Source organism: Netta rufina (assembly GCF_964035555.1).
Source record: "Netta rufina genome assembly, chromosome: 3".
Lineage (NCBI taxonomy): Eukaryota > Metazoa > Chordata > Aves > Anseriformes > Anatidae > Netta > Netta rufina.
In genome coordinates this window covers 4,272,364-4,300,316 of record NC_140125.1, presented here as the reverse complement: position 1 = coordinate 4,300,316, position 27,953 = coordinate 4,272,364, and the positions used below count along the sequence as shown (strand labels likewise).

Genomic DNA, 27,953 nt, shown 5'->3' with positions numbered 1-27,953 from the left:
AACCAAAAGCACCTTCCCCCCCCATCCACCCTCTTCCACCTCCTCCCCCCGAGCGGCGCAGGGGAACGGGGAATGGGGGTTATGGTCAGTCTACAGCACTTCTTCTCTGCCGCTCCTTCTCGGTCACTCTCGTCCCCTGTGCTGTGGGGTCCCACCCACGGGATGCAGTCCTTGATGAACTGATCCGGCGTGGGCTTCCCACAGGCAGCAGCTCTTTCAGAACTGCTCCAGATATGGGTCCGTACCACGGGGTCCATCCCTCAGGAGAAAACTGCTCCAACCTGGCTCCCCTACGGGCAGCAGCTCCTGCCGGGTCACCTGCTCCTGCGTGGTCTCCTCTCCACGGGCTACAGGTCCGGCCCGGAATCTGCTCCGGCAGGGGTCTTCCACAGGCGGCAGCCTCCGTCGGTGCAGGGCCACCTGCTCCACCGTGGTCTCCTCCACGGGCTGCAGCGTGGAACCCTGCTCCACCGTGGTACTCCATGGGCTGCAGGGGGACATCCTGCTTCACCATGGGCCTCACCACAGGCCGCAGGGGACTTCTGCTCCGGCGCCTGGAGCACCTCTCCCCCTCCTTCTACACTGACCTTGGTGCAAGGCTGTTCTCTCACTCCACTGACTCTCCCGGCTGCTGTGTGGCGCAGCTTTTTTTTTCCCTGTCTTAAATATGCTCTCACAGAGGCGCAAAACAACATCGCTTATTGGCCTGGCTCTGGAAAACAATGGGGCCCTTCCCAAACATGGGGCAGCTTCTAGATCTTTCTCACAGAAACCACCCCTATGGCTCCCTGCTACCAAAACCTTGCCACGTAAACCCACTACACTTTAATATTAGCAAACTGTCTAGTTTAGCATATTGCAAACATATACATAACTTAACATCTATTTATATGTGTTCTGTAACTGAAATAGTCTGAACACAACATTACAGAATCACAGACTCACAGAACTGTAGGGGTTGGAAGGGACCTTGAAAGATCATTGAGTCCAACCAAAGCCAAAGCAGGTTCCTCAGAGCAGCCTGCCCAGGCAGGCATCCAAATGGGCCTTGAATTCTTCTCCTTCCAGAGAAGGAGACTCCACAACCTCCCTGGGCAGCCTGTCCCAGTGCTCCATCACCCTCACAGTGAAGAAGTTCTTTCTCATGTTGGCGCAGAACTTCCTGTGCTCTATCTGGTGGCCATTACTCCTTGTCCTGTCCCCGCAAACCACTGAAAAGAATTTGGCCAAATCCCTCTGTCCCCCACAACTCAGGTATTTATACACATTGATGAGATCCCCTCTCAGTCTTCTTTTCTCCAGGCTGAACAGATCCCCTCTCAGCCTTTGCTCATAGGGAAGATGCTCCAGGCTCCATTAGATCACTTTAATATTTTTCAGACCAAAGTTTTTGTCCCAAACCCCATTATTAATTTGAATAATGCAGTATTATGATGACCATATCTAAGATTTTCCTGGATGATTTCATTTTCTGAGGCTGTATAAATATCCTTTATTTACCCAGGATCAGGGAAACATAGCACACATTCTAATTTTGTATTTAGCAGTTGTTAAATATCCTCTAGAGTTAAATACATTTCACTGTAGATAAAATTGATTTCAGCTGATTTGTCCTGATTGCCAGGACCCTTAACCACCCTTTCCAGCCTCACTTGGTCCCTGCTGACTGGTCTGGGCCCCCCATTTTAATTAGCTCAGGGAGGGGCCTTTGCTCTTTGTTTGGGTTGTGCTGTAGCACTTATGTATGCTGGCTATGTTTTGTTCTGAAGTGCTCTGTAGACTTTTTGGTTCTGCTCATCCTTACACCTGAGGTTTTTTTTGTTTTTTTTTGTTTTTTTGTTTTTTTGTTTTTTTGAAGAAAACACCTGGTGCCATGACCAGCTTTGCCCTGCTCGACTGCTGTAGGACTGTGGGTTGGTTGGTAAGATCCCTGCCTACTGTTTGTTTGTAATTAGTTGCTGGCTTCTCTGAAGTGGCCCTGCTTCTGATGTTCCCTAACACCTGTATGTTCAGTTATTGTGCTGGGGTGCCCAATTTCAAGGAAATAATTTTATATCTTGCAACCTGAGATCAATTTTAGGCTGTATCTCACTGATTGTGGTTTAGGTATATCTAAAATAAAGATCTAAATAAGTCTATAGCAAGTATTATTCATAGATACTGTATTTGTGACTACTACTACAAAGGAGATTGTACTTTGATTTCCTGGTATCTCACTAGCATGTTATTCCTTATAAAATGTTCAGAATGGCTTTACAAGCTAACCATACCGTACAAGGATAATTTCATTCAGTGTTTGAAAAGTGGTCATTGTTCACATATTCCATGAGGTGAGCTGCTCCTTGCTGCTCTGTAGCTAGAAGCAGCTTAGAGCAGAAAGTGAGTATGCAAGAGAGGCTCCAGGCTCAGTGACAGACAGTGACAAAATTCTTTTGAGGATGTACATGTTTCTTTGGTGTTTTTTTTTTTTTTTGTTTTTTTTTTGTTTGTTTGTTTGTTTGTTTGTTTTCCCTCTGATGGGAAAAACACGAACAACAGAGTAGAACTACAGAAAAGTGAGTGTGATGCATTTGAAAGTGTCTTTTATACAGCCTAATTCTTCTGCATAGCGGTTTGGTGTATTATTGTAGGTTTGACGTGAATCTCCAGACTGCTCACCTACTGTGTGTCACTTTGGTTTGGATAGCCAGCAGGTCTGTCACAGCTGAGCACCAACTACCCTCCACTTCTTAAAAAGTTCCAAACAATGGCTGGTCCTTGGGGTGGCTTTGAACCATGTATGAGCTGGTTTAGGGGACCAGCCTAAAACTACTCTCAGCTACAACTCCTGAACTGTATATAAGGTATTCTCAACACCTTGTACTGATTTTATTCTATTGTAGTGAATTAGTAACTAACGTAGCTGTAGTTTGGTCACAGCCTGAACTGTTTGCCTTACTGACAACACAGTAACGTTCAAACTCCTTCAAAGCAGACAGAGGCATGACCCTATTTTTGATTTATTTTGTTTCCTAACTAGAAATCTTGTGCTTTTCATTGTCTCAAGAGAAGATAAATTGATCCAAGTTGTTCTAACTCTATCCCAAATTCAATTATAAAGAATGTATGAATACATTGCCAGCTGTTAGGGCATTCTTATTATTCTAGAATAATAGCAAGGAGAGTTGAGAGAACATGATTGCCACAAGTCCTTAACAATAATAATTTAAAAAATAACAATCTGTAGCCTTAGAAGCCATATATGAATTCTTGGGAAAGATCTTGTTTGGTTTTGAGATTGTGAAATATTCTATACAAGTCCCAGCTCTCTAACATCTTCAACCAAGTGTCACGTAAACTACGCAGAATGACTTCTATTACATACCAATTTCATTCTCTCTTCCTTTCCTAACATTTCAGAAAAGATGCACTTGAATTTCTTTTCAGAACTTCCCTAAAGAAAAGGCCACTCAATATTAGGATCACTGTAGGGTATACAGAGAGCGAAACTTCAGAATAAACATGAAGACTGCCCAACTTTGGAGTTTTGTAGCCTGCATAGTGCAAAGAAGAATTTCAGAGGCAAGGATTAGGGACATGAGTTTGTTTTGAGTAATTTCAGCCTTTGAGTCATTTAATTTTCTCAAGAAGACATTTAGTACTGCACAGACAAAAGTGCTGGTTCTGGGGGCTGCTTGGAACAATTGAAGCAGCTTGCATTTCTGATCTTTATTATTCACATGTTTCGGTTGCCCCCAAGAACTTTGGCTAATCATATTGTATTGTTGATCATAAAATACAGGAAAAACAACAACAGCAAAAAAGACAATGTGTTAGAGACCTTTAAAGAAACTGTCTGTGCTTCATACTTCTGAAACAGAAAAACAGACTGGATATATACGAAAGAAATACTTCAGTGGAGGTACAGACAGAATTGTTTTGAACAGAACATAGTCTGTCCTTTTTCATAGTTTTCAGATACATAGAATTTGTAACAAGTCAGACATTGGAAGAATTATGCAAAGTAGATTAGTAAATTACATATGCCAGGAAGCATAACTTTATCACATTTGCTAGTGCCTGTTACCTATCTTCCAGGCGTAGAGGAGATTTCATACTGATGATTAATGCTTTAGCTGTGGAAGCCCACAGTTGTGATCAGCCACTTGGAAGTTCAGGGTGACTTTTCTGGAGATCTGATAAAAGCTCATAAATTACAAACTTGTTGCATCACCACATTAGCTCTCATCACAGTTCAGATGCAATTGGCCTCCTGAAAGCTTGCAGGTTTGATGAGCACTGGCCAGTAAGGTATCTTACGGGGCTCTTCAGTTGCTTAGGACAATAGTTGAAATCACTGTTCCTAATTCTACTTCTCCCACTATTCATGTTAGGCCTTTGGGTCTTTAAGCAGGAAATTGACACTGCTACACTGCTAATTGACTCTGGCGAGGTTTACTTGTGAACCAACATCACCTAATACAAATACTGTCAGGTGAGGAAAAACTATTTGATTCTAGTGTCTTTGGAAAGATTTACCACCACAGATAGCACTGTGAAGAAGAATGGTGTTGTTACAATGTTGTTACCTTGCTTTTGCCCAACTTCCTTTTTATTTTCTGCTAAGGTATTACCTAACAAGGCGTTAGTTATATCTAACTGGTATAAACCAGAGGAATAGAAAGATCCCTGAATACACCAACGCAACTGCCTTCCCAATATGTGTGGGAAGAAGAAGACATAACAAAGCAAAACCAGGAGATGAAGTGGAGCCTTTCACCACTGCATAAGCAGACAAAATGGTAGTAGCATAAGCAGGGCTGCTTGTATTCTTTCCTGGAGGACAGATTGAATGTTGAATTTCAGCACATGCATGGTTTTCATTAAAATTTGTGTAACTTTTCATAGTTGATTTCTGTGAAGGCCCCATGAGTTATTTATTAAGTAGTTTAAAGTTGTGGACTATGTATTCAGGATATAGGATTTTTTTACTTGTGCTTTAATGGTATGACTTGGAAAAAAAAACAGTTTGGAAACTATGGTTTTATGGAATGTTCACTGTCAAGTGATCCTGTGTGTAACTGGGTTATTTTGTGACTGTATCATGGATTGCATCATGGTAGAACTCAAAGCTGGGAGCTATGCTGAGACTATGTAGGACTTATTTTACCCAATGTAGGTCTTATTCGTGCTTATTTAGCTTATAAAACTTCTGAAGTACGACAAGTATATAAAACTTCTACTGTACATTAATAAACTAAACACTATTTTCACAAAGGTGTGAACAAGCAGGGTATTTAGATTTTGTAGTAAGCAAAGACAAGAGATTAAGTGGAATGTATGGCACAAAAATTAGTGATTTCTTGCAAATGTAACAGTGCAAAGCAGGCAGTGTGAAGTTCCTGGTATTCACTTTCTGCTCTGTCCTTTTCTTTCTTTCTAGTCATAGTTATACTTACTCAAAGGTACAAGACAAAGCCACCCTGCTTTTCAGCTGAAGAGATCAGAGGTCAGCTACTAACTTGTTTTTAATAGCATGTTGGGAGAAAGGTTGATTGGACAGTCGTCAAGACAAATTGCTATTCCCAACATGAAGAGGCTTTAAGGACCGTGTTAGGACCAGGCTTGCAACTCCTTCCCTCTTGGCAGGGGGGCTCATGATGTTTTCTTAGCCATGTCCCAGTACTGGGGTACTCTTGCACGCAAGGCTACTCAGAGCTCAATATTCATTCTTAAGATGTTAGCAGTGATTTGGCTGTGGTAGATGGCTCTCTGCAAGGTTTTATGGTCTGCTGCTGTTTTGCATATTACTGTTGTGGGTTGGCAAGCAGGGCTTTGAGGCTCATGGGGTGAAGCTAATCCCTGCTTTTGCACTCTTGCAGAAATTCTGGCAAGACTTTAGGCCATGAAGGGAGTTGGATGGAAGAGAAGCATTGGGGGGAGGTTAGAAACTGCATGTGAGACTCTGCTGGGAGTCTTAATACTGGCAATTTGTGTTCAGTGCAATAAAGTGGAAAAAACGCTTGTTTAGGAAAGCTGACAAGAGACCAGAAAGATAAACTTTGCTGCTACAGATCCAGAACTCTTTCATGATACTTTACTTGACTGGATGGGCTTAGCTTCCTATTTTAGAGCAAACAAAGCAACGTTGCATTGTAATGCCAGAGAAAGTAATAGAGCACTTCCTGTACTTAAAATTCAATTCTACATTCCCTGCAGAAATACACATGGTTTTCAGTGAAATAAATACAGTTTAACATGTTTGGTATTAATATTATTGGCTCCTTGCTGTTTGTATGCTTTTTTGTGCCAGAATAATTTTATATGAGAAAAATATGTCTTGAAAGCTTTTGTACAGATGAAATGCAATACTTTTCACTGGGAAAATGCCTCCAGAAGGCCTCATGGGGTGTTTTGTGCTGTATACTAATTTATAACGTGACAGAGTGATTCAAACTGACCTTCACAAAATGTTTAGCTCCTTGCCATATACCCAGTGAATGCTTTCTGTGGTAGGATTTCCATTTGTAAATCCAGGAAATCTAGGATGCCAAAGGATATCATGGGTGGGAAAGAGAAGTACTTCAAGTAGCAGGCTATGAAGGTGTATTTATATGAAAGGATGGGATGGTGGCTAAGTCACTGAGCAAAAGGTGCTAATTAATCCTGAGGACTGTAGTGATTTTTGCATTTGTGCATGCCAGGCCTCCCATGCATTCACCACTGAATACAACATGAGTGAATAGGTCTAGCACTAAGAAGTCAGGACAGGGAGCTCCAAAAGATAAGGTGATAGGTTGTGACAAGCTGAATGATGGTTTGGTTGGTTAGGAGCAGATTACTTGAGATACACAGAGTAAGACTGATTCGTTGCAGTCACCACTTTTGTGCCCTTATTAGAAGGGGCAAAAAAACTCGTTAGCTCACATCTAACCAAAACACTGATATGATTCTTGAAAACATGTACTAAGTCTGTATCATAAGTCTAACACTAATGGCAGGTGTAATGAGTTATAAGGTAAATGCCAACAAACCAAGGTCTCAACTGCAGGGCAGGATGTTTGGGTGTGCATAGGAATTGGAAGCTGGTTGATACAAGGGATGAAAGATTAGTTATCAGGGTCTACTTTAGCGCATTGCTTCTCCTGCAGGTTTCAGACGGTCTCTTGCGTAGCAGGCTCTTTGATATCTGAATCTAATGAGTCCCATAAGCACAAAAGACAGTGGGGCTCTAATCATAGCACTAGGTCCCCAAAGCAAACTGGATGGTTTTGTGAGGAGACAAGTTGTGTGGGAAGGCACCTAGAGGACTGCAGAATAACATACTACCTCTAAGGCATCGACATGAAAGTTAGTACCAACTTGCTATGCGATCAAATAACTACTTTCTAACAGAAGCATATGTGCAATATGTTGCCAGTTAGTGCAAACTAAGATTTGCCTCATGTGGATGCAGACCATTTCTGTAAGTAAAAACTGAGCTTAGTACAATTAATTTGTTCCATTCCCCCACGTAGCCAGGCCCTGTAACTGCAACTCCTCTTGATTCTAAAGCTATCAGTCTTTTACTAAATTTTATACATACGACATTTTCAGAATTCCTCGTGCTTTTACCACAAGCATATTCCCTTTGTATCTTCTCCAGTATCAGGAAACTTTGGTCGTGGCATGCTGTTTCCTTCTCTTATAATATTCTGGTATGTCATGATACTTCTTGCCTGTTCTTCTGACCTCCTTCTTACCTGCCCAAATCTCTGATTTTGTTTTACATGGTCATCTTTTGAAGCAAATAATTTTAATATTGGTCTTTACTGCAAACCAGCACCATTATTTTTAAGATCCATCGGACTTCTTTCTCATTGTTTTAAAGAGAACATTGCTTTTGCAGAAGCTGGCATTTTAGAGTGTTATTCAGTTCTGAAAATGTTTTAATTTTTTTTTTTCCTTTCATCTTAGGTCTTATATTTCACAGCATGGCAAACACTGCAAGTGGAGGAAAAAGACTGCTCTAAATGATTGTTTCCTGAATTCTTCTACTGGTATCTGTACATAGTTATTTGGTGACGTAATTATAGCTTGTGTATGTGTACTGATATAAATTTAAATGAGTCTGCTCAGATACTAGCAGAAATTTAGCTACAGTAGTGTAGGCTGTGCAAACACATTAGGGGATCAGATGAATCCAGAATCACTGTAGCTAAGATGCTAATGTTCTAACTGGTCTACTGGTTTCCAGTTTGGACAGAACTTCTTGAGCTGCAGCTGCTCGTGGAGTCTGCAGCCAGATGTATCCCTGGACTGCCATGAGTCTCTCAGTGCTAGCAGGCCCAAGTACAAGGCATATAGGATCTGCAATGGCATTTTATCAAAATTTTGAGATCACACAGGGTTGAGTCTGAGAGCCTCACCAACGCTAATGGTCCTACAAGTATCATCCTCAATATAAAATGTCAGAGTCTGTCCTACAGTTGTTGTATTCAACAATTCTGCTACACATATTTACACACAGGCAACATTACAGACAGGTTTGGGAGCCACAAGTCTTGCTTGCACAGTAGCTTAACAGAAAGTCTGTAGAAATACTGTGAACATGTGCAACTTACAGGGGCATTATTTTTAGAGAAAAGTAATACATTTAGTTTACCTTGCAGTTGAACAGTCAGTCATCCGCTATTTAACTCCCACACACATAAAAGAATCTCCTCAAGGGGGCACTATTGGTTTAAGCACAATATAGAGTAGGTGCAGTTTTGTCTTGTTTTATCTTTGTAGTACACTGACAAAAAAGGCTAAGGAGCTTCCTAGAATGATTTTCAAACCCAGTTAAAATCTTACAGAAGGCAACGGATCTCAGAAGAATTTATTTGGTAATGTAGACAGAGTTTCATGCTTGGTGTCTTCTTCAGCTTCCCAAACCCATGATAATTAAATGAACTGCAATTTATTTCTAGAACTGTACGCTACTTTCTCTTACTACCTCTTGAGGAACAGCTGGATTTTTCCTTTATTGCATTGGTATTAAGCACTGGGTTTGTTATTAGTACATCACAGAGCAGACATATAAATACATTATGCATTATAGCATTAGGCATCAGAAAGCAAGACGAGAAAAAATAGCATCAAAGAAAAAAGGTTACATGAAACCCCAATTTTTACTTTTGTTATTACTGTCTTGCTGCAAGAGGATTTAGTAGATGAAACTGAACTACATCCAGGGCCCTGGAGTGAGAAAATCCTCTGAAGAAACAAGCCTTGTATTCCTCACAAAAAGGATTAGCAGTTCCTAAATGCCTCACTAATTTCTTAAACACTGTTCATGCTGCTATAAAGGAAACTATAGCACTTGTAATACCTCACTGTTCCTTGCTTCTGCTTGGCTTTATTAAGAAAGACAGAACCAGTGAAAGAACTAACGAGACAGAGCAAAAGATCCGAGCCTAGAGCAGAGCAGTTATGAAGTTGAGTCAATGTGAATCATTTGCAAAGCATATATCCACTCAGTGGAAGGATCCACTCTGAAATGTGTACTTTTTTTTTAAAAAACATTTTACACTTTTTTTTTTTTTTAAAAAAAAAAAGCCTCACAAGCTGGAGGCATGTCAATCGCTTTTTAATGGAAGCTATAGATGAATTGAATAAAGTATCAAGGGTTCAGATGCTGATAATTTCTGAGTCAGAGGTTACTTTTATGCTATTTCCACTATGAGTACTCATGCCTTCTGCAACAGCTTCTGCTATACTTCCAGCTGCTATCTATTCTGTGCTCCACATGCACCACCCTAGGATGAAAGCTTCAGCTCCAGCAGAGATCTCATCAGAGTCAGAAGACCTCTTGATACTTTGAGATAATTATTATTATTAGTGCTGCCACCCCTTTTGGGGGACTGTCAGCCTAAACTATAGTACAAAATTGGCTATCCCCATTTGTTAATTAATTTTGTTTGTAAAATACTCCTCTGAGGGAGAGGGAATAAATGTTACCATTAAGGACTTAAATAGGCTTTCAGATGAAATACCATAACCAGCTGCAGGTCAGCAACAAACCATTCTTTGTTAAGGTGTTTTCCTTTTACAGAGATACAGACTTAACAAGCTGAATAATCTCATCTTTTTAAGGCAGACTGTTAAGGTGGACTACTTATATGATTAAAAATACTCTAGTTCATAGGAGCAGAAAGGAACAATAAGGAACAGTTCTTTCCAGCTATGCATTATTTTTCACACAAAATGTTCTGAAATGACGTGTGAAAAGGGCCACAATATCCTCCTGCTTATGGTTAACATTTTACACGTTTTTCTCCTGTTACTAATATTTAAAAGTAATAATCTTAAGCAAAAATAAACCCTTTCTGGCCCCCACAAAAACTATAAAATTGGAATCAAGGCCAATATACATATAAATTGGAATCTTACCCAGGTTATTAAAAAATAAAATAAAATCACTTTTATTCCTAATATTATAGGCATTGAAAAATCAGTAGTTTGGTATACTCAAAGGCAATTTCACGAAAACAAACCCACAAACCTGACATCTCAACATAAGCCTGAAATTACAGGGAGAAATTACTCTCCTGCCAAACCATTCTTTGACCTTTAAGCCACCAGCACACTATGCTATACCCTTTACTCAGATAACATCACACGTTTTGTTAGAGCAGGATGTAAATATCATTAAGAACTTTAGTACTGTAAAATCAATTTAGTTTGGGGAAAAAAAAAAAAAAGCAATTTGTGGGTATATCAAGCATGCAAGAAGAATCTACACAAGGAAGATGAAAAAAATTATATACTGGAAAGGAATATACAGGAAGCAGCTGTTGATAATGACAGTGGTTCAGAAAAGCCTAAATAAAATGAGTAAATGGATCACTAGATTTTAGCTCATTAAAATTGTCATTGAAATTATCTGAGTACAAATTTTTAAAAATAGGGTAAATTTGGATTTAAAAAATGGAAAAAAAAAATAATAATCAGAATTTGAGAGGGAAATAGCAATGAAGTTTAGATTTTTTTAACATGTGATACGGTCACGTTATTTTTCATCACTTCTGCATAACATCACATTAATATTTAGCATAATGGTAGCTACCACACTGATTGAATAAAATATGAACCTTGGATTTCCTTCTCAAGACTAGTAATAGTTTATAGAAAATAACTTGGGTATTGTTACTATAAGCCATTAGGTCACTCAGTAGACTTATTATAAGAGAAGATGATATGAATGTGCCAATAATTGTGTGCTACTAAAACCAGCCCTAGAATGTACTGTGATTCACTAAACCTACTCTGAATCAATGGTCTAGAATTATGAGGAGCCTTTACAAACCTTTGTGGCATAATATTTTCCAGACATGAACAGGAATAGGTAAGAATTCCAATTTTGTGCTCACCTTCAATTAAACTAAACTCACAATTAAACTGGTATCCCAGTGAATTAAACCATCTGGATGTTCAATGTTCAAACAAAGGGCTCTTGCAGTTAACAGTGGCTTCTGAAAGAAGTGTGAATGAGTAGGCTGTTCCCAGTTTTATGTGGCTTGTGATCCATCCTTGCAAGAAGCTTGATGAGGAATGCCATCTAGTAATTGCAATTACCAATATTTTTTTTATTCACCAGTAGTTATCTTTTCTTGACCTTTTATTTTTTCTATTAATTAGCCCAAATGTTTTAATGTATTTTTAATGTAGTGATGTAAAATAATAATTTGTGTATTCTTCTTTCACAAGCACGTTGAAAGAATTTCCCAAAGGCAAAATACGACTTAAAAGCTTTCTCTGTATGAAATTCTACTGAAACAATTAAAAAGCTGTTTTCACAGGTAAATAATTGGACATATACCCAGGGGTAAAATCAGACATGAAAATGGATAGATATTCATAAGAAAGAGCTCAGAACAGATTTGGTCCGAGTATTTTTCTAGTACAGTTATATTCTCAGTGTTGTGTATTTTTCATTCTTATGGGCATAACAAAGTCTGAAAGAAACTGAAATCTCAAGCACAAAGTACTCCATCCAATTCATTATTTACTGACCTTGGGAAGATCCTAAACAGCAGCTTCAGATGGTGAGGAATGCCTCTCTAATGAGACAGGCTAGCATTAAAGGTGACGCAAAGCTCTGTGTGAAATGGAAGCTAATAACCTCTGCTGAGCTGATAAATACGGGTTTCATGGCAGCAATGCCCAATCTAGTGGGGTCAAGTGACATTGAGGCCGTGAAAACGTTGAAAGTAAGGAGGTACCAGTCCAAGGCAAAGGATAGGGAGGCAACTAACTAGTAACATGGTGCTGGGTGAAGAGAAGTAAACAATGCCATAATAAAATGGAATTGGATTTTGATAAGGTAAATGAGTTTTTCACCAGGGGTACAAGACTTCTTCTGCTTTGTGAAGCTGAATGGTGAGTGTGCTCTAAACTGAAGGTAAACACTAGAGATGAAAATCAGATCAACATTTCTGTGCATTAGGGATGTAAGATGGCACAGTGCTGTTGATATATTGTCTTGCTTTCTAGGCACCTATCTGCATATACACAGCTAGCTGTAATTGCTAACGATTATCAGACTGGGCTGCACTTTGCTGCTTTTCAGAGGAGATGCAAAGCATGCCCTGTAATTCATTTTTCTGACCCAGTTCATAAGAAACACTACTCATACTGGCAGGAACTTGTTTGACAGAAGGCAAGTCAGCAAGAGCTTTTGCTCTGTCTCACTCCACTGGCCACACCAGAAGTTAGTACCAAAGCTATTGTCCTAGATAACTGGTGTTCTTGCTGTAATGTTTAAGCCTTGCTTAAAAAAAAAAATAAATAAAAATTAAAAATTCTATTTTCTGTGTGTAGCAAAAGAAAGTTGAGAGATGATATTAGTAGACCGTAGCTAAGTAGATGAAAGTCTAAATGTTCACAGATTAATGTTTTATTGGCTAAGTAGGAAAAAGACCTAAATGAATATAATACTAAGGTAAAATGCATTTTTAAGATAATATTTGTTGGACATTCTTAGGTGTCTAAACCTATGGAAATATCTAAGAATAATAATTAAATTTAAAAACCGGAAGGTATTCTGCTGTCTATTTTTGATCAGATCAGATAACTTGCCACAATAACATCCTTCCTGCCAGTCTGACCAATTGAAAATGAACAAAAAATCCTAAGTACCTCTCTATTCAGATGAACAGCAATACTAACTATAGTAGTTTCACCAAATGCTTTGCAGTTTAAGTATCAACATAGTTTTTAGATTAAATTTATACTTAAGAAATAGAATAAGTTATCTAGGGTACAATTCAGTGAGTTAAAGCAGGAATCAGAATCTGGCTCTCAAATGACATTGCAGTTCTACCCCTGTCAACATATAGCATTAAATTCTCTTCATTTTCAAAAAATTTAATATGTTTAAAAAATATAGTTAAGTACTTAAATCTGGAATTCATTATAACTATAGTCATTGTTTTTAATAAACAATTATTGTCAGTCACTGCTAGTTTTGTGTGAATCTGCTGGATGGTACTTTTAACCATAATTCATCTGAAATATCCAAATGGCTCAGTAATCAGATGTGGATGGGTTACCTAGAGACGCCTGGAAATGGTAAACATCAGCTTTTGCAATTAGTGTTCTGCCTGCTAAGATGTTCTAATGAATTTGCATTGAGGCTGATGCAGAGAACTGTTTGGTATCATGGATATCCATACAAAATATTCCCTTTCTGCCATTTCTATACCTATTGCTTGCTATTTGGTATAATTGGACATAAGCTGTAAAATGTCTGTCTTAAAAATAAATAAATAAATGGGCAATACCCACTCTTCCCAAGTCCCTACTGCTTTTTTGTTTGTTTGTTTCACTCAAAATACTCTTATTAAAATACTCTGAGGTTACTTATGATACTTACTCAGAAAGTTCCCTCAAAGTTGACAGAAATTTCAGTTACATTGAAGCTGACACACTCATGGGGAAGAAATCTTCAAGAATTGTTTTGGAATTTCCACTTCATTCTTCATGCCACAGAAGGATTTCCCCTTCTTTCCAGTTCTGTGAAACGAAAAGTAACTTTTAGTCTAGTGTACTTTTTGGGATCTTGGGAAATTCCTAGCCATACTTAGACTTGGACTCTTGGTGGCCTTGCTCTCTCTGGTATTGTCCCATCTATTCCTGTAGCCACGGTTTGATAGGGAAACAGATTTCTCTGGGAGCAAACATACATGTAAGAACAGGTAAGGTTACTGTCCTTCTCATTAGCTTGCAATTTCCAATGACCACAGTCCTGTTAAATCATCCCAGATACAGAAAATTCTAATTTTGACTGCACATTTATAACCCTGCAGTGGGTCCCAATCATCCACGTTTGATTCCTGTTTTGTATTCGTCATGAGGCCCTGCAAAGATGTAGCAACCTGGCAGTGCAGATCAGTAGCCGAAAAAAGCAGCAAGAGCTTTCTCTGTCACCTCTTTCCTTTGCTTCTGTACAAGAGGAAGAGAAAACCACTGTTTCATGCAGCAGCTGAAGATGGGTAATTACGTTTACATTCTTGTCACAGATCGGTCTCTTCCCTTAGTTCAGTGTGGGCAGGGCTAACCACAAATCATTTGACAAACTCTGACGAGGTAAATGGGGCTGTAAACACAATTATGCTTTCATGCTGTCTGCAGACTTGAGGCTTTACTTTGTGTTCCTGTTCTTTTCAATTTGCAAAAACTGGCATAGAAAGTTATGCTTAAAAAAAAAAAAAGGTGAGATCATGAAACAATTCTGTAACCTGCAGAACTGGGGTCTAGGCACAAAGACCTTGTTTGTAATAATTTCAGTGTCCTCTGTGTAGAACCTTTGATGTGGTAGCAGAGGAGATGCGATGGAAATGAGACAGAAATACTTTACCTGTACAAGAACAAACACAACACTTCAAGTATAAAGGTAAATCTCTAAATCTCTTCTTTCAAAAGTAGTAGGCCACATGCTATTACATAAAGACAGGTCTGTTTTAGATCATGAAAATGTGAAAAAACAAGGTTTTTCTCCCTGTGCATTTAGACATTACAAAAAGTATAAAGTTTTACAGTTCCAAAAAATTACTGAATACATGTTCCTGGAATACTTGAAACAATTACAGCTATTTAATGTTTCTACATTTTATTATTTCAAAGTCAAAGAATCATCCCAACTATCTTTCCAGTTCTATTATAACCAAAATATAGTATTTTACTCTTAAAGGAGAAAATAGAGATGAAATTTCAAAGTCTACCACACTGTATGGAGAACTAAACATATCTCAGTTACACTTGAGAGCTTGTGGTGTGATCTTTATGAGGGGTACAGTGCTGAGAGGATAGGCAAAGATGGGTTCTTATAACTTGAGGTGGCCTGCTGGCTTGCTAATTGAGGAAGCAGTACCAGTCTGTGCATATACCTTGCCAGACTCCTGAGTGAGATCCATCCTGGGGGCAGGGGGCATGGTGGGAGGAAGATTTCAGTCAGATTTCATCTCCTGAGACATAAGCAACCATTTGTTCCCAGTCTTCTCTATTTCTGGGTCAGGTAACTGAAGCTGCCAACTTACTCAGCTGGTACTGAACAAGGTTCCTGGATTTACTACTTTAAGTGTAGTCATTGCTTTTAGGAGTCTCACCAGGTAAACAGTACTAAAATAAGGCAGCCAAAAATATAACAAGCTGCACATTATAGTGATGTCGCCTAGCCTCCTAAAGTGGAACCATGACTTCTAAATATTGCCTAGATTAATACTGATCAAGACTCAAGACAGGGTAAAGATGGAAGCTGTTCATATTCAACTTGGGCTCAGAAAACTCAAAAGGGAAACTAAAATAATCTCAATTAAAGCGTGGTCTAAAAAAAAAAAAAAAAAGGCAAACAAACACAGGTTCAACACCAGCTTCCTGTCCTATGACAAATAGTCTCACCCCTCTTAGATGGTTGCATTTTAAATAACCAGCTTGCACCATGGCAGCTGAGCTTCAGCAAATAAGTGAGCTGGTCCAGGAGAGCTGCAATTGGTCAGGCCTGGCTAGGCCAGTAGGTATGATCCATGTCCCTGCTGGTACTCACAGTTAGGTGCATAGGTGATGAACAGTAATTAAAGGCAACCAAAGAACTGCTAGCTTGTTCAGTTCCCTGTAGCTATTACCATTTAGTAATAGTATAATATAGTAAAATATATTCCTTTTGGCAATTCATTCTGATTGCAGTATACACCTGAAAAAGAGGTAAATAATCTTACATTTGGCTTGACAAAACATAAGCTGCAGAAACTATAAAGCTCCTCCACACACTTTTAGTGCAGTTAGTCTAAAATGAGGAAAAAATGATAAGGATCAGGACTGTTTCTGGGAACCTTTTATGAATTTTTTCTTGTGTTAATTTCAGGTTCTTTATGAGGAAGTGACAATCATCTGAGACAAACCAGCTTACAAAATATTTCATGAAAACATTACACAATATTTATCCAAATAGTCTGATTGAAGGAATAGTGACCAATAGAAATGCTGAGAATGCACACAAACTGGATTGTGTGGATGCAAGTAAAAAGACCTACAAATGTTTAATCAAATCTTTATCTCAATATGATGCTAACTCAGTATAAAATATTTTTCAGGAATTCATTAACGAGCTGGCATTATTTGCATGTGACTATTACATTGGCTATCAACTTATTCTAGCCAGTCTTTAATTCCTAGCAACTACTTTACACCACAATCATTATTGCCTTTTTAGAGCCACAAGAAACAAACTGATGGGCCAGGGAAGTTCCATAGTATTGAACGCACAGTTGCATATTACGGACTGTTGCCAGATACAGGGAAACTATCGGTTGGTTATTCAGGCTTTTATAAAAATGCTTTTGTAGCTGTCTTTAAGGACTAGTAGTTTATTGGCAGTTATTTCACCCATGGATCACCGGATTATTATTCTGCTCCAAAACCACAGATTTTTCCTTGCACTTTTACCTTTGTTTTACAGGAGGACTGTAACATTCACTCCAAAGACCTTGCTTTGGGAAAAAAAAACAAAACAAAACAGCAAATGATTATTATTTAGAATATGTAAATCATTCAACTCCATTATTTTAAAAAATCACCCCTGGAATAGAATTACATACTAATATTTCAAGGTACATATTTTTTTCTACTTTTACTTAAACTTCCTCCTCAGTTTCATCTATGGGGAAAAGGTCACAAAGGGGACTTTCTCTAACCTTGGACAATTAGGACAAATACTACCTCCAGTATTTGGGTTAGAAAACCTAATCTGTGGCTATTGCTATGATGTGTTTTTTTCCAAAGACTTCATTTCAGCACCTGACTGCATTGCTTTGTGCTCTTTAGTGCGTGTGTAAAACTAAAGGTATTTGGAAAAATATTACACGGAAGAGAAACTGGATTTAAGAATTTGAGATGCTTTGTCAATAATCTGCATAGCCCACGCCCCAGACACGGCCCCGCGCGTTACTGCAGCCCTCGCGGGTAGAAACGCGCAAGTGGCAGGAGCTGGCTGGAGGACAATAGCCCAGCCGAGCGCGTTGCCTGTCATCCTTCGCCTTCCTGCTACCAGGTCGCACCCCCCTCCCTGCGCTAAGGCCCTCCAGAAAGCGGCATTTTGTGCTAGCGTGGGTGTGTCTGGGCTTCACCTCTGAGAGAAAGCCTCGCCTCGCCTCGCCTCCCCGTGTGGCGGGGCTGCGGAGCGAGCGCCCCAGCCCCCATTTTCCCCCTCAAAGCCCTCTGCGACTCCCCTTTTACTTCCCTTCTATCCCCCAACTCCCCGTTATTTCCCCGCGGCCGCCTTTTTCCCAGAGGAGCCCCGGGGGCTGCTCCCGGGGGCTCCCCCCCCCTCAGCCGCCCCCAGCCCAGCTGAGGCGGCGCAGCCGTTGGGCCCGCTCGCGCCCCTCCGCAACGGCCGGGAGCGCGCGCCGGGCACGAGCCCCGCTGCAGCGGCGACTCCCCCGCGGCCCCGCCCCGCGCTGAGTAGAGGTGGGGGGGGGGGGGGGGGAAGAGGAAGAGAGCGCGCTGGCGGAAGGATCCGCGGGGTGGCCGGGCGGAGGGATCCGCGGGCTGCAGCCGCCCGGAGGGTAGCGGAGGGGGGGGCGGTGCTGCGGCTCGGGGCAGGCTGAGGCGAGGTGGCCGTTAGCGGGGGGCGCTGCCGGGGGAAGGGCGAGGCGGCGGGTGCCTGTCCCGCCGCCGGCCCCGCGGTGCGATTTGGTGGAGGAGGGAAGGGGTCGGAGAAGGGGAGGGGTCGGGGAAGGGATGGGGTTAGAGAGGGGAGGGGGTCGGGGAAGGGAAGGGAAGGGGGGCAGGGGGCGGCTCAGCAGGGCGGGGGGCTCGGGGGGCGCGCACAGCCCCGCTGCAGCCTCGCTGTGAGGAGCTGTTTGCCGCTCTGGCTGATTTTTTCCTTCCTTCCTTCCTTCCCCCTTTTTTTTTTTGTCTGATGCAGAATCCCGGTAGCCAGGCAGCCTCCCTCCTTTCTTCCCTGCCTGCCTCCCGCCTCCCCGGCACGCAGAGGGGAGAGGCACGGATAGCGGGGCTGAGATCCGCGTAGATGGGCGGCCAAACCCGTTGTTTCTTCAGAAGAGGAAGATAAACCCCAGCTGCCAGAGCATCGACTTTCTTGCTGGTGTTGCGTCGCTTTGTGAAAATGGGGCTCGCCGACTCCAGCTAAATCCTCCCAGCGCCTTAAGAGTTGCCACAGCGAAGGACTTCTCGTTTTCTGCGGCAGAGGAGCTACGTTGATGTTAGCCTCTCCTCTGTAAAATGGAGAACGAAATATTCACACCCCTCTTGGAGCAGTTCATGTCTAGCCCTCTTGTCACCTGGGTAAGCGTTCATCTTTCTCTCGCACGTTATTCGTTTATTCGCTGATCGTTTGAGAATAAGGTGGAGTTGGTGTCATGGTGATGGTGGTTGTATTTTAGGTTAAGACGTTTGGACCGTTAGCTGGAAGAAACGGGACCAACCTGGAGGAATATGTGGCGCTAGTGGATGGCGTGTTCCTGAATGAAGTCATGCTGCAAATGTAAGTGTGTGCAACTTGGGCATTGGGCTTAGTTTTTGCTGTTGTCTCGTTTCTCGTGTGTGTTTTGCTTTCTTATGAAAGCTGCTTCTTTCTTCAGAAATGATGTTAGTAAATAACTTCTTTCTTTTATACTTTACGTAGTCATGTGGTCAGTTACAAGGATACTTCAGAGCACAGCAAACATTCATCTGCTCACAGCACAGTTTAATGTCAGAGTGATGTATTTCCAGGATGTAGAGTGCAATACAGGCTGAATCATGATATCTAGAACTTACTGGAAAATTGGATCCTTTTAAATTGTTTCTCAGATTTCCTCTGAGAAGCATAAAGGTTCATTCTACAGCAAGTCATGATCATAAGATTTTAATAAATCTGTTTGGCTAATAAAATTCTAATGTATATCTTAGTTTGTGACATACAACTTCCATGCAATGAATAATGTTGTTTACTAAGCAAATGGATTGTCCTTTAACTCTTTCTGCTTTACAGTTCAAAATTTGAGTAGGTAGCAGTTGCGCAGTAAAGCTGAAACTTTGAGAGTGTAGAATGTTTTCTTACTGTGAACCACAGAAGAAACACCTTACATAGTTTTTTAAGTTGTCAGTTGAACACTGCTAAAGAAAATCCGTATAAGTATGGTGGTATAAAATCACCCAGATCAGGAAGTGCATAGTTTGCTATTTAGAAGACACAGAGATCAAAAAGTTCCAGTCAGAGAAACGTTGGAATACACAACCATGTGTTCTGATTATAGTTGTTGGTTTTTTTTGTTTTTTTTTTTTTTGGTTAATCATAGTAGTGGGTGATATTCCAGTCAAAACTATAATGCTAGACTGTAATGCTTTTGTGAAGTGTATGGTGATATCATTATAGAAATACTAGTAGTGGAAAAAAATCTTTTTTTTTTTTTTTAATATTTTAGTTTTTACACAGAAATACATCTTTTGCTTGCATAGGTATGAAAAAATGCAGGCTTATGGGTGACTAGATAGATACAACTGTGCATGAGCAGCTTGTGGTGACAGCTGTTCATCAAAACACTGCTCATTGATGGGCATCCTTTTACTCCAGTTACAGTTTTTACTCATATTAAGTACTTTAAAAGCTTTTGCTGGTGGTATTCAAATTGCATAACTAATCTGTGCAAAAAAAAATCAACTCAACCACATATAATTTTGAATTCTCATTCTTTTGAAAGCAGTGTTTTCTTTGTCACCTACTTCTGTGCAGCTAAAATTCCAAGTACTGACTTCTATGATATCTGAAAACATGGTGGTGGAATCAAACTTTCAGAAAAAAAAATTACTGGAACTGGATTGTATTTCCAGCACATTATAATTAAGAATTGTAAGTGATACATTCACTGAAGCATTCTATTTTTATGCTACAAGTTACTTTTTCTTGGATTATATATAAATTAAATTATGACCGTGCATTGAGCTTGCAGAGCTTCTGTTCAGTAAAGATGCATGAGAGCTGAAAGCTGAAGGCAAATTTAGTACTGGGATAAGGTGATTTTGAGGAATATAATCTTGAAATTAAGCTTTCTCAGCAATTTTTTACCATGTTAAGAATGTATAATCTGGTTCATATATATGTGGTATTATATGTATGTAGAATGGAAAGCTGTAGAGCAGAAACATTCCCACACTTGAGGCACTCTGCATTGAATTTGGTTTTGTGCATCTTTGACAACACACTCTGATGACTGTAGTTTACTTGGGAGGAGTTGTGTGTCTGTGTTTCTGGTTGTTGTTGTTTACATAGGGGAAATCTAAATCTAAAGTAGTTCTGTAATCAGAACCATTACAAACTGCCTTAAATTAGGGATGCATGTAAAAGGACTGTCAAACAAACAAAATGCATTTTATAAACATGCAACTATACTGGAAGGTGCATTTTTAAATGCATTGTTGGAGGGCGTTGAAATGTGTTATGATTGATTTCTACATAGAGCTGAAGCTTCTAGAACTGTATTTGTATTTTAGGGGGGTTGTTTGTTTTGGTTTGGTTTGCCAGGATTGAAAGAGGAAAAAGTGTGTCATGTTTTGCAGACACTCTGGTGAAGTCACAATGGAAACCTGTGTTAACTTCCAGTCCCATTCACTTTGAAGAGCCACATGTTAAAAATGTATCTTCATTTGTAAAAACTTCTGAAAGATTCATCTTCAACTAATCATTAATATTGCAAATGTTCAGTATTTTCCATTTTATTAGTATTTCTCTTTTTTTCTTTCAGTCTTAACCAACATATGTTGAGGAAATGTGGCAGAAAACGTATCATGTGACTTCAAAAGCAAAATATTTCTTTTTTTTTTTTTTTTTTTTTTTAAGGTTTCAGTGACTTACTTCACATTAGAACAAGAGATCTGTAGTTAGGAGCTATGGCACACATAGACATTCTAGAGGAATAAAGTGTTGCTCTTGCAGAAGTCACCAGGAGTGTCATGTGTAGAAATAAATATGTGGAAGTTACTTTTTATGAGTGTTGTGTTGTATGGTGCTTATTATTTCCGTTACTTTTGAGAAACATGAGGATGCTAATGTTTTGATGTGAGGATAACTGTTAGTGAGCATCTGTCAGGAAGAACTTGTGTTGCTGTTGTAGGTTGGTTCCTATGCTTGGAAAGCCCTTGCAGCATTGGATGCTTTAAAGGGAGTTAAAAGCATGAGCAAGTGGAGGCTGTTAGGAGTGTTGTGGTCCCGCTGTCCTTATACTTCAATACATATTTTATTTCTGCCAAATATTGGAAAAAGCGAAAGTGTCATAGAACTGTGAGTGTTAATATTGGATTAGGTATGTTTTTTAAAATTATACAATCAAAACAGTGATTTCATTACTTAGAGATTTTTTTTGTTCTGTTTAAAAAGAGTTAATCATGCCTTCCATCAGCTACAAGTGACAGTTTGTTAGTATGGCATTTATTTTCCTTGTACTTGTCTAGACCAAATGTGTTTTCAACAATTGTAAGGGTTCAGACCAAGGAAATAGATGCCAGTGCTGGAGTGGTTGCAGGGTAGTGGTACTGGGATAGGTGATTCTTTAAATCAGGATTAACTTTATTAGTACATAATACATCAGAAAGGGGAAAACTAACTTAGCACATTCCCTGTATGTCTTTTGTTGTTGACTTATTGGATGTTTTAGTATACATGAAAATTGCAGATTCCTTTTGGTTTCTGATTTGGTCTGAAGAACTCTTCCTTTACTGGAGATGCTAAAGGGCATGTGCTTTTCTTTGTTCGTTTTCTGTTTTTCTTTTTTTTCTTTTTTTTATTTTTTTTTTAATTAAGGGTAGTTCCAATCTTTGAATATTAGCTCCTAACTCTAGGGAATGTCTCTCATTTCCTGTTCAAATTTAAGTCCAGTTCTTCAGAAGTGTTCAGTTACTGACTGATCCTAGCAGAAGGTAGGTATCTGATACATGGATAGAAACCCATCTGTCTTTCTAAATCTGAGCCTTCATTCTCGTATTCTTTGATACAGAAAGGAGTTAGGCTTTTTGGGAAGAAATCAGGAGCCAGATCACTGTAATGGGGTTCTGATACAGCAGAGAAATGGAGGAGCACACTGAGACTGCTTTATGCCTTTACTATACTTCAAAATGCTATATCAAAATGCTTCTAATATTACAAAATACCCAGGTACTTGAATAATGTTTATTGTGTATGCTACTAAAACCACTATAGTTCCCCAGATTAGTCACCTGTTGCATGTCTGGGTGCAATCGCAGTAAAGTAATACTTAGTTGTCCTGGAGATGCTTTTCCAGAATCTGACTAACAAGATCTTATTTTTTTGGTCTTAATACTATTCTCTTTATATATATGCTCCTCTGATCCAGGAAGACAAAGCTGTTCTTAAAAAAAAATATATATATATATATATCTAATTTTCTGAGTATTCATTGTTTTCATTTCTGATAGGGCTTGTTCTCTGATAGTTAACTGAGTTTTTAACAGGATTATGTGAGAAATGCATGAGTTCCATAGAAGTCTTGTACAAACTGTGGTTCCCAAACTGACAAGGGTCTTACCAGTTCCTTTGAATAAAAGTGCCCAGCTGCAAGTAATTAGAGGATTGGGACTTTTATTACATTTAGCACCACAATTAATATTTGGTTATGTAATGAAGACTTGGAAGTGTGCTTGAGTTTCAATGGTTTTATTTTACTGTACTTTGTGTTGGTGGAAATGAATGTTTCAAAGCAACTATTGGACAAATACCATGTGCAGAATGGGTAATGTGTAGAACCAAACTGGATTTGAGTTGATTTGATTCACTGCCTAGAGACCTGTCTGCTTTCTTCTCCATGTTCCATTCATAGCTGTCTCAATTGACTATATATTCATTGATGCTACCTATACTAGTCATTGCATCAAAAAATGTTGAAAACTACATCAAAGGATGAAGTGTTTTATTTTTCTCCTGTCTTCCTCCATTTTACTGTTCAGACCCCGTTTTTCAGTGACTGGATCCCCTTGCAGGCTTTCCACACCCATCGAATTTTCCAGGTGGACCGACTGACAGTTTTCTTCCACTGCTCTGGTGGTGTGTGCCTTGAATGTGTAGACTGCTTCATTGATTCTTTTTCTGAGCTCTCAGTCTTTAGTTGTGCTTTTTTTTTTTTTTTTTTCCAAACAGTTGAGCTTGCCAGCCCATAGCTCTGGCTTGCCTATATCTTTTGCTGAGAACTGGCCTCCATCTCTAGTGCTTCAGCCAGCTGCCTGGCTCTGTGAAAGAGTGCAGGAACGTGCACTTCAAGCCAATTAACTCTTTCTTGTGAAGACCAAAGAGGAAGAAGCAGCTTCAGCAGGCTCTGGCTGGGCAGGGAGGTGGAAAACATTTTAGGGAAAATTAAATTGGTGAGTTTGGCAGCAAAAATGCAAGCATACGATGTTTTAGAAAAATGTTAAATACTAACAAGTCTGTACCGTTCTTGCTTTCTTCAAGTGAATGGGTTTGATTCACGTTTTGAGATTTGCTCTGTCAGGCTTCCACAGATGCAGATAGATGTCACTGGCATTTGTGAGAGCTTTTGCTCTTAACAGTGGCTCTTGGTAGGCTTAGAGGTAGGGCCCAAAATATGTCGTAAGGAAATCAGAATCTATAACACTTGGGGCTTTTGTAGAGAAGCAAATTGTTCAGTAAATGCTTTGATAGAATGTGCACCATGGTTAAGATTGTTGGAATTGAAGTCTTTAGATTACTGAAAAATGGAAGGTTTTTATAGTGTAATGATGGTTAATTTTAGACTTAAATACCTGCCAGCAGTGAGCTTTGAATTGTGTGAATGAAGTGAACGTGGGCTGATACCTGTGCTTCTGTGGTGCCTGGGCTTTTGATAGGTAAAGGGGAGAAAAAGTATGGATTGGATGTGGAATCCTTTAAGTGCTTAACCTTTGATAATGTCTCTGTTTTACAGGTTCTTAATTTGTTTGTATCCTTTTCCACACTTCAGGTCCACTTCCCTTCATCCTGTCTCCTCCAATTTTTGTGCAGTGGTTTGCTCTTGTTATTTGCAGTATTTTGAAGCTTAGGAAGCAATTGGTCTAATCTTTGTCTGCATGTATGTGTCTGCTTCTCTGCTCTCTTCCTCATGGGTTGTCTTCAGTGCTGTTCTTTGATTATGGCTCCTTATTTCTTTTCGTGTTGGACTTCTTACCCCATTCTTAGCCTCGCCAGTAGCTGAGGCTGGGGGATAAAAGCTGAGTCTGTCTATGTGTTTTGTAAATAGCATTCTCACTTGAAACATCTAGGATCAGAATAACTTGTTTCAGCATTGAAAACGTTCTGGCAGTAAAACAGCTTATATTCACCGTGGCTTTCCAGTTGTACTTTGAGAGTACTTCTCATTTCACTCACGTTCTGCATGTTGTTTCAAAGCACTGTACAAAAATTATGTTACTAAGTTAGTAAGAGCTTTCTGGGTGTATATTTTATCTCATTTATTGCCGGAAAGGTAAGTAAGAGTATGCTGACACACTGTCTCCTTCTGTAACATAGTTCAGTTAAAGCTGTTTTGTGAAGGCTTCAGAGCAGAGATGCCAAGCGAGCTAACGGAGAGGGTGCAGGCACGGAGCGCAGTGTGGCACTGCTGGGTAGAACTGTCCTTGCACGAGGTGGAGTTGGCTTTAGCTCGAAGTCACAGGATCATGCAGTGAATTGTCTTCGTGCCAGAGGAAGGCATCTTCATGTCAGCACTGGCAGCAGTGGTTCAGTGGTTCTGGGTTGTTGGCCAGGTGGCTCATGGAGGCATTGTTCACCTGTAGCGGCAGCCACCACTGAGCTGTGTGAACTTCCTGCTTCCAGCTGTGGCTGCCTGAAGTATTTCTGGTTGCTGGGCTGACTTTGCTTTTTATCTCTTCTTTGCTGCCACTGTTGTTGCTCCCTGTGTTGTAAGGAAAGGCAATACACAGCTTGTTTTGTTCGAGTGTTTGTACCAGAAAGTTCAGTTTGCCCAGGTTGCCACGACACGTTGAACTGCCCTACGGTGTTGCTGCATTTGATGGTAGTATAGCAGCAATAAATCCCAAAGTTTTAGGTTAGCTAGAAATGTCTTACCTGGGCTGATCAGCTGCCGTCTTTCCCTGGCAAGGCTGCGTTGCTTTTGGTTCCATGGCTTGTTTGGGATCTGTGCACCGCAAGCCCTTGAGGAGCAGCTCTGTGCTCCAATCTTTCTTCTGAAAACTAATCTAGCTAACTGACAAATTGGTTGCTAAATCAAGCACATCCTAATCCTATGCTAAATTTGAGAAGCTTACTTCTAGACTTCCCTCATTTGTTTCTTGTGTTAGGGAGAGTTTTTTTTGTTTTTTTTTTTTTTTAGCTTTGTGTTCTTTCATATATTCCTCTTATTTTTTGTTTCCTGCTCTTTTTTTTCCTAAACTAAGTACAAGTTTTTTGCCTGCTGTGTCTTACTGTACCACTTTTCCCTATGTAGTAATTATTTGGGGATCAAGACATTTTTTCAGAACGCTGCTTTGTTAGAGCACATGACTTCAGTGGTCAGAGATTATTCGGTAATAGCTATGTGGAAGCCTCTGTTTGTTTGTTTTAAAGAGTTCTATATTTATACCTTAAGATGCTGCAAAGAGGCATGGCCTGAATTTGCATGCTGCTTAGGCGGTTGTTACTAAGCAGTGTTTACAAAATGCTCCCCCTTGGTTTCATTGGAGTAATTGGTGTTAAGGCGTTGAATTGAAAGCAAGGCTACTGCTTGACCTAAACTCCATTAGTCTGCTTTCCCATTGGCTCTGAAGAAAAAGCAAAAGTTTTCTGATGTATTTCTGGATTGGGAAATAGCAAGGGATGAACCCATAAGTAGCTTGTATTGTTTCTTGCTCTTCACTGAATCTCTGAATCTGTGTTGTGCATTTGGATATGCTCAGAAATGTGCTTCTTTTTCTATAGTACTGGGCGACAGAATCCACTTAGGTTTCTTACAGAATCTTATCGTATTTTAAGCTGCAGGGAGAAATTTGCTCTAGTTTTTGTTTGTGCGGTATCTTTGTTTTTCTTAAGTGAACCCTTGAGCAAAAAAATGTCTGGTGTAATTTCCTGGTAGCTTGGGAAGATACTTACTGTATATATAGAGTATTGTGTGTGCCAGATAAAAAAAAAAATAATAATAATTAAAAAAAATACACATGCTAGCTGATATGTGATAAAAATGTAGACAAATGTTATGCTTAGTGCTGATTCGCTTCTTAGCAAGGATATTAATATTAATATGCTAAGATGAAAAGAATGCACCTCTTTTACAGGCCCTTATATGTATGCTGAGCTTGTAGATTTGGGTGGTTAACAGGGGTAAGGTCCTTGGTGTACCGCTCTATTTTTATCTAAATTGGTAGGGGGGTTGTACATTTATTGATGTGCACTGAAAATTTGCAGCACGTTTCAGTTAGTCAGCTGAAGCAGTGAGATTGCTGACATGGAAAAAATCTTTACAGCAAATGTAACTTACTTCTTTGGAAATGCCCTTACATCCAAGAGCCTTGTGTACAAATTCATCTTGGAATATTCTGTACAAAGGGCTCAGGTGTGTCAGTTGGCAGCCTGAACGTCACTGTGGGAAAAGGTGAAGATCTTGTATTACTTGGAAATAGTCTTCCATATTTTTTTTTTGAGAGGAAAATAGGACAAAACAAATATCCTATGTTCCAATTTCTTTGGCAGAATGTGGAACTGCACTTTGTTCTTTTTTACTTAATTCTGTATAATCTAGATGCATACATTGGATTAAATGTTTACCCTACTAAAACCAACTAAAGTTTTGCAGAAGATCTGGGCCAAGATTCTACTTCAGGATAGGTATGTTTGGATGTTTATCCAAAACAGAGTTGTTTATGCCAATTAAAGGTCTACATTCTTCACATATGTATATTTAATTGTTAATACTTTACTTATGAAAGGTTTATTGTACTTTGTCATAATAAAGGGAATTCTAGAGCCAAGTCATATTGTTATAAGTGAAAATATTTAACTGAATTTTGTGTGGCACTATCTTCACAATTTACGAACTTTTTAGTCACTAAGACTGCAGTATTCAGGTAGCTTTGGTGTCAGCTCACTAGGCTGATTTCACATCAGCATTTCTTGCGTTTGTTAAATACTCACGGTGCTGAGATGTTAGCCTGTGGTCAGACTATTTTGAGGTACTGAATAATTGTTTTTGAGAATTTATAGCTTCAGCAAAATTCAAAGTAAAATGAGCATTTTTCTAAGTCTTCCAAAGGAGAAATTAATGTTGATAATGATGTTGTTATCAAATAAAGCAAGGTATATACTACTGTGGTGTTGGAAGCTGGTTGGGGTAGAAGAGGAAAGCTACTATATACAAATTTGATACACATAAATCTCTTAAGAGGTTTTTTTTAGCTTCAGATAAAGAAGACTAGGATATGTGTGTATTGCTTATGAATCCTACATAAGTTATTTTCTCTTA

At 39.6% G+C, this 27,953-nt stretch overlaps 1 protein-coding gene across 2 annotated transcripts in view; it reads left to right on the top strand.

Moving 5' to 3' along the window:
- Nucleotides 1-18,689: 18,689 nt before the first annotated feature.
- Nucleotides 18,690-27,953, top strand: part of CCDC88A (coiled-coil domain containing 88A) — a gene marked incomplete at its 3' end in the record, with an annotated part of 72,091 nt that continues 62,827 nt past the window's right edge. For both annotated transcript variants that reach the window (XM_084283583.1, XM_084283582.1), the window contains exons 1-2: nt 18,690-18,804; nt 18,903-19,003. In XM_084283583.1, coding sequence (XP_084139709.1) covers nt 18,742-18,804; nt 18,903-19,003 — 164 coding nt within the window. In that variant the 5' untranslated portion in view covers nt 18,690-18,741. The remainder of the gene's footprint in view (nt 18,805-18,902; nt 19,004-27,953) is intronic.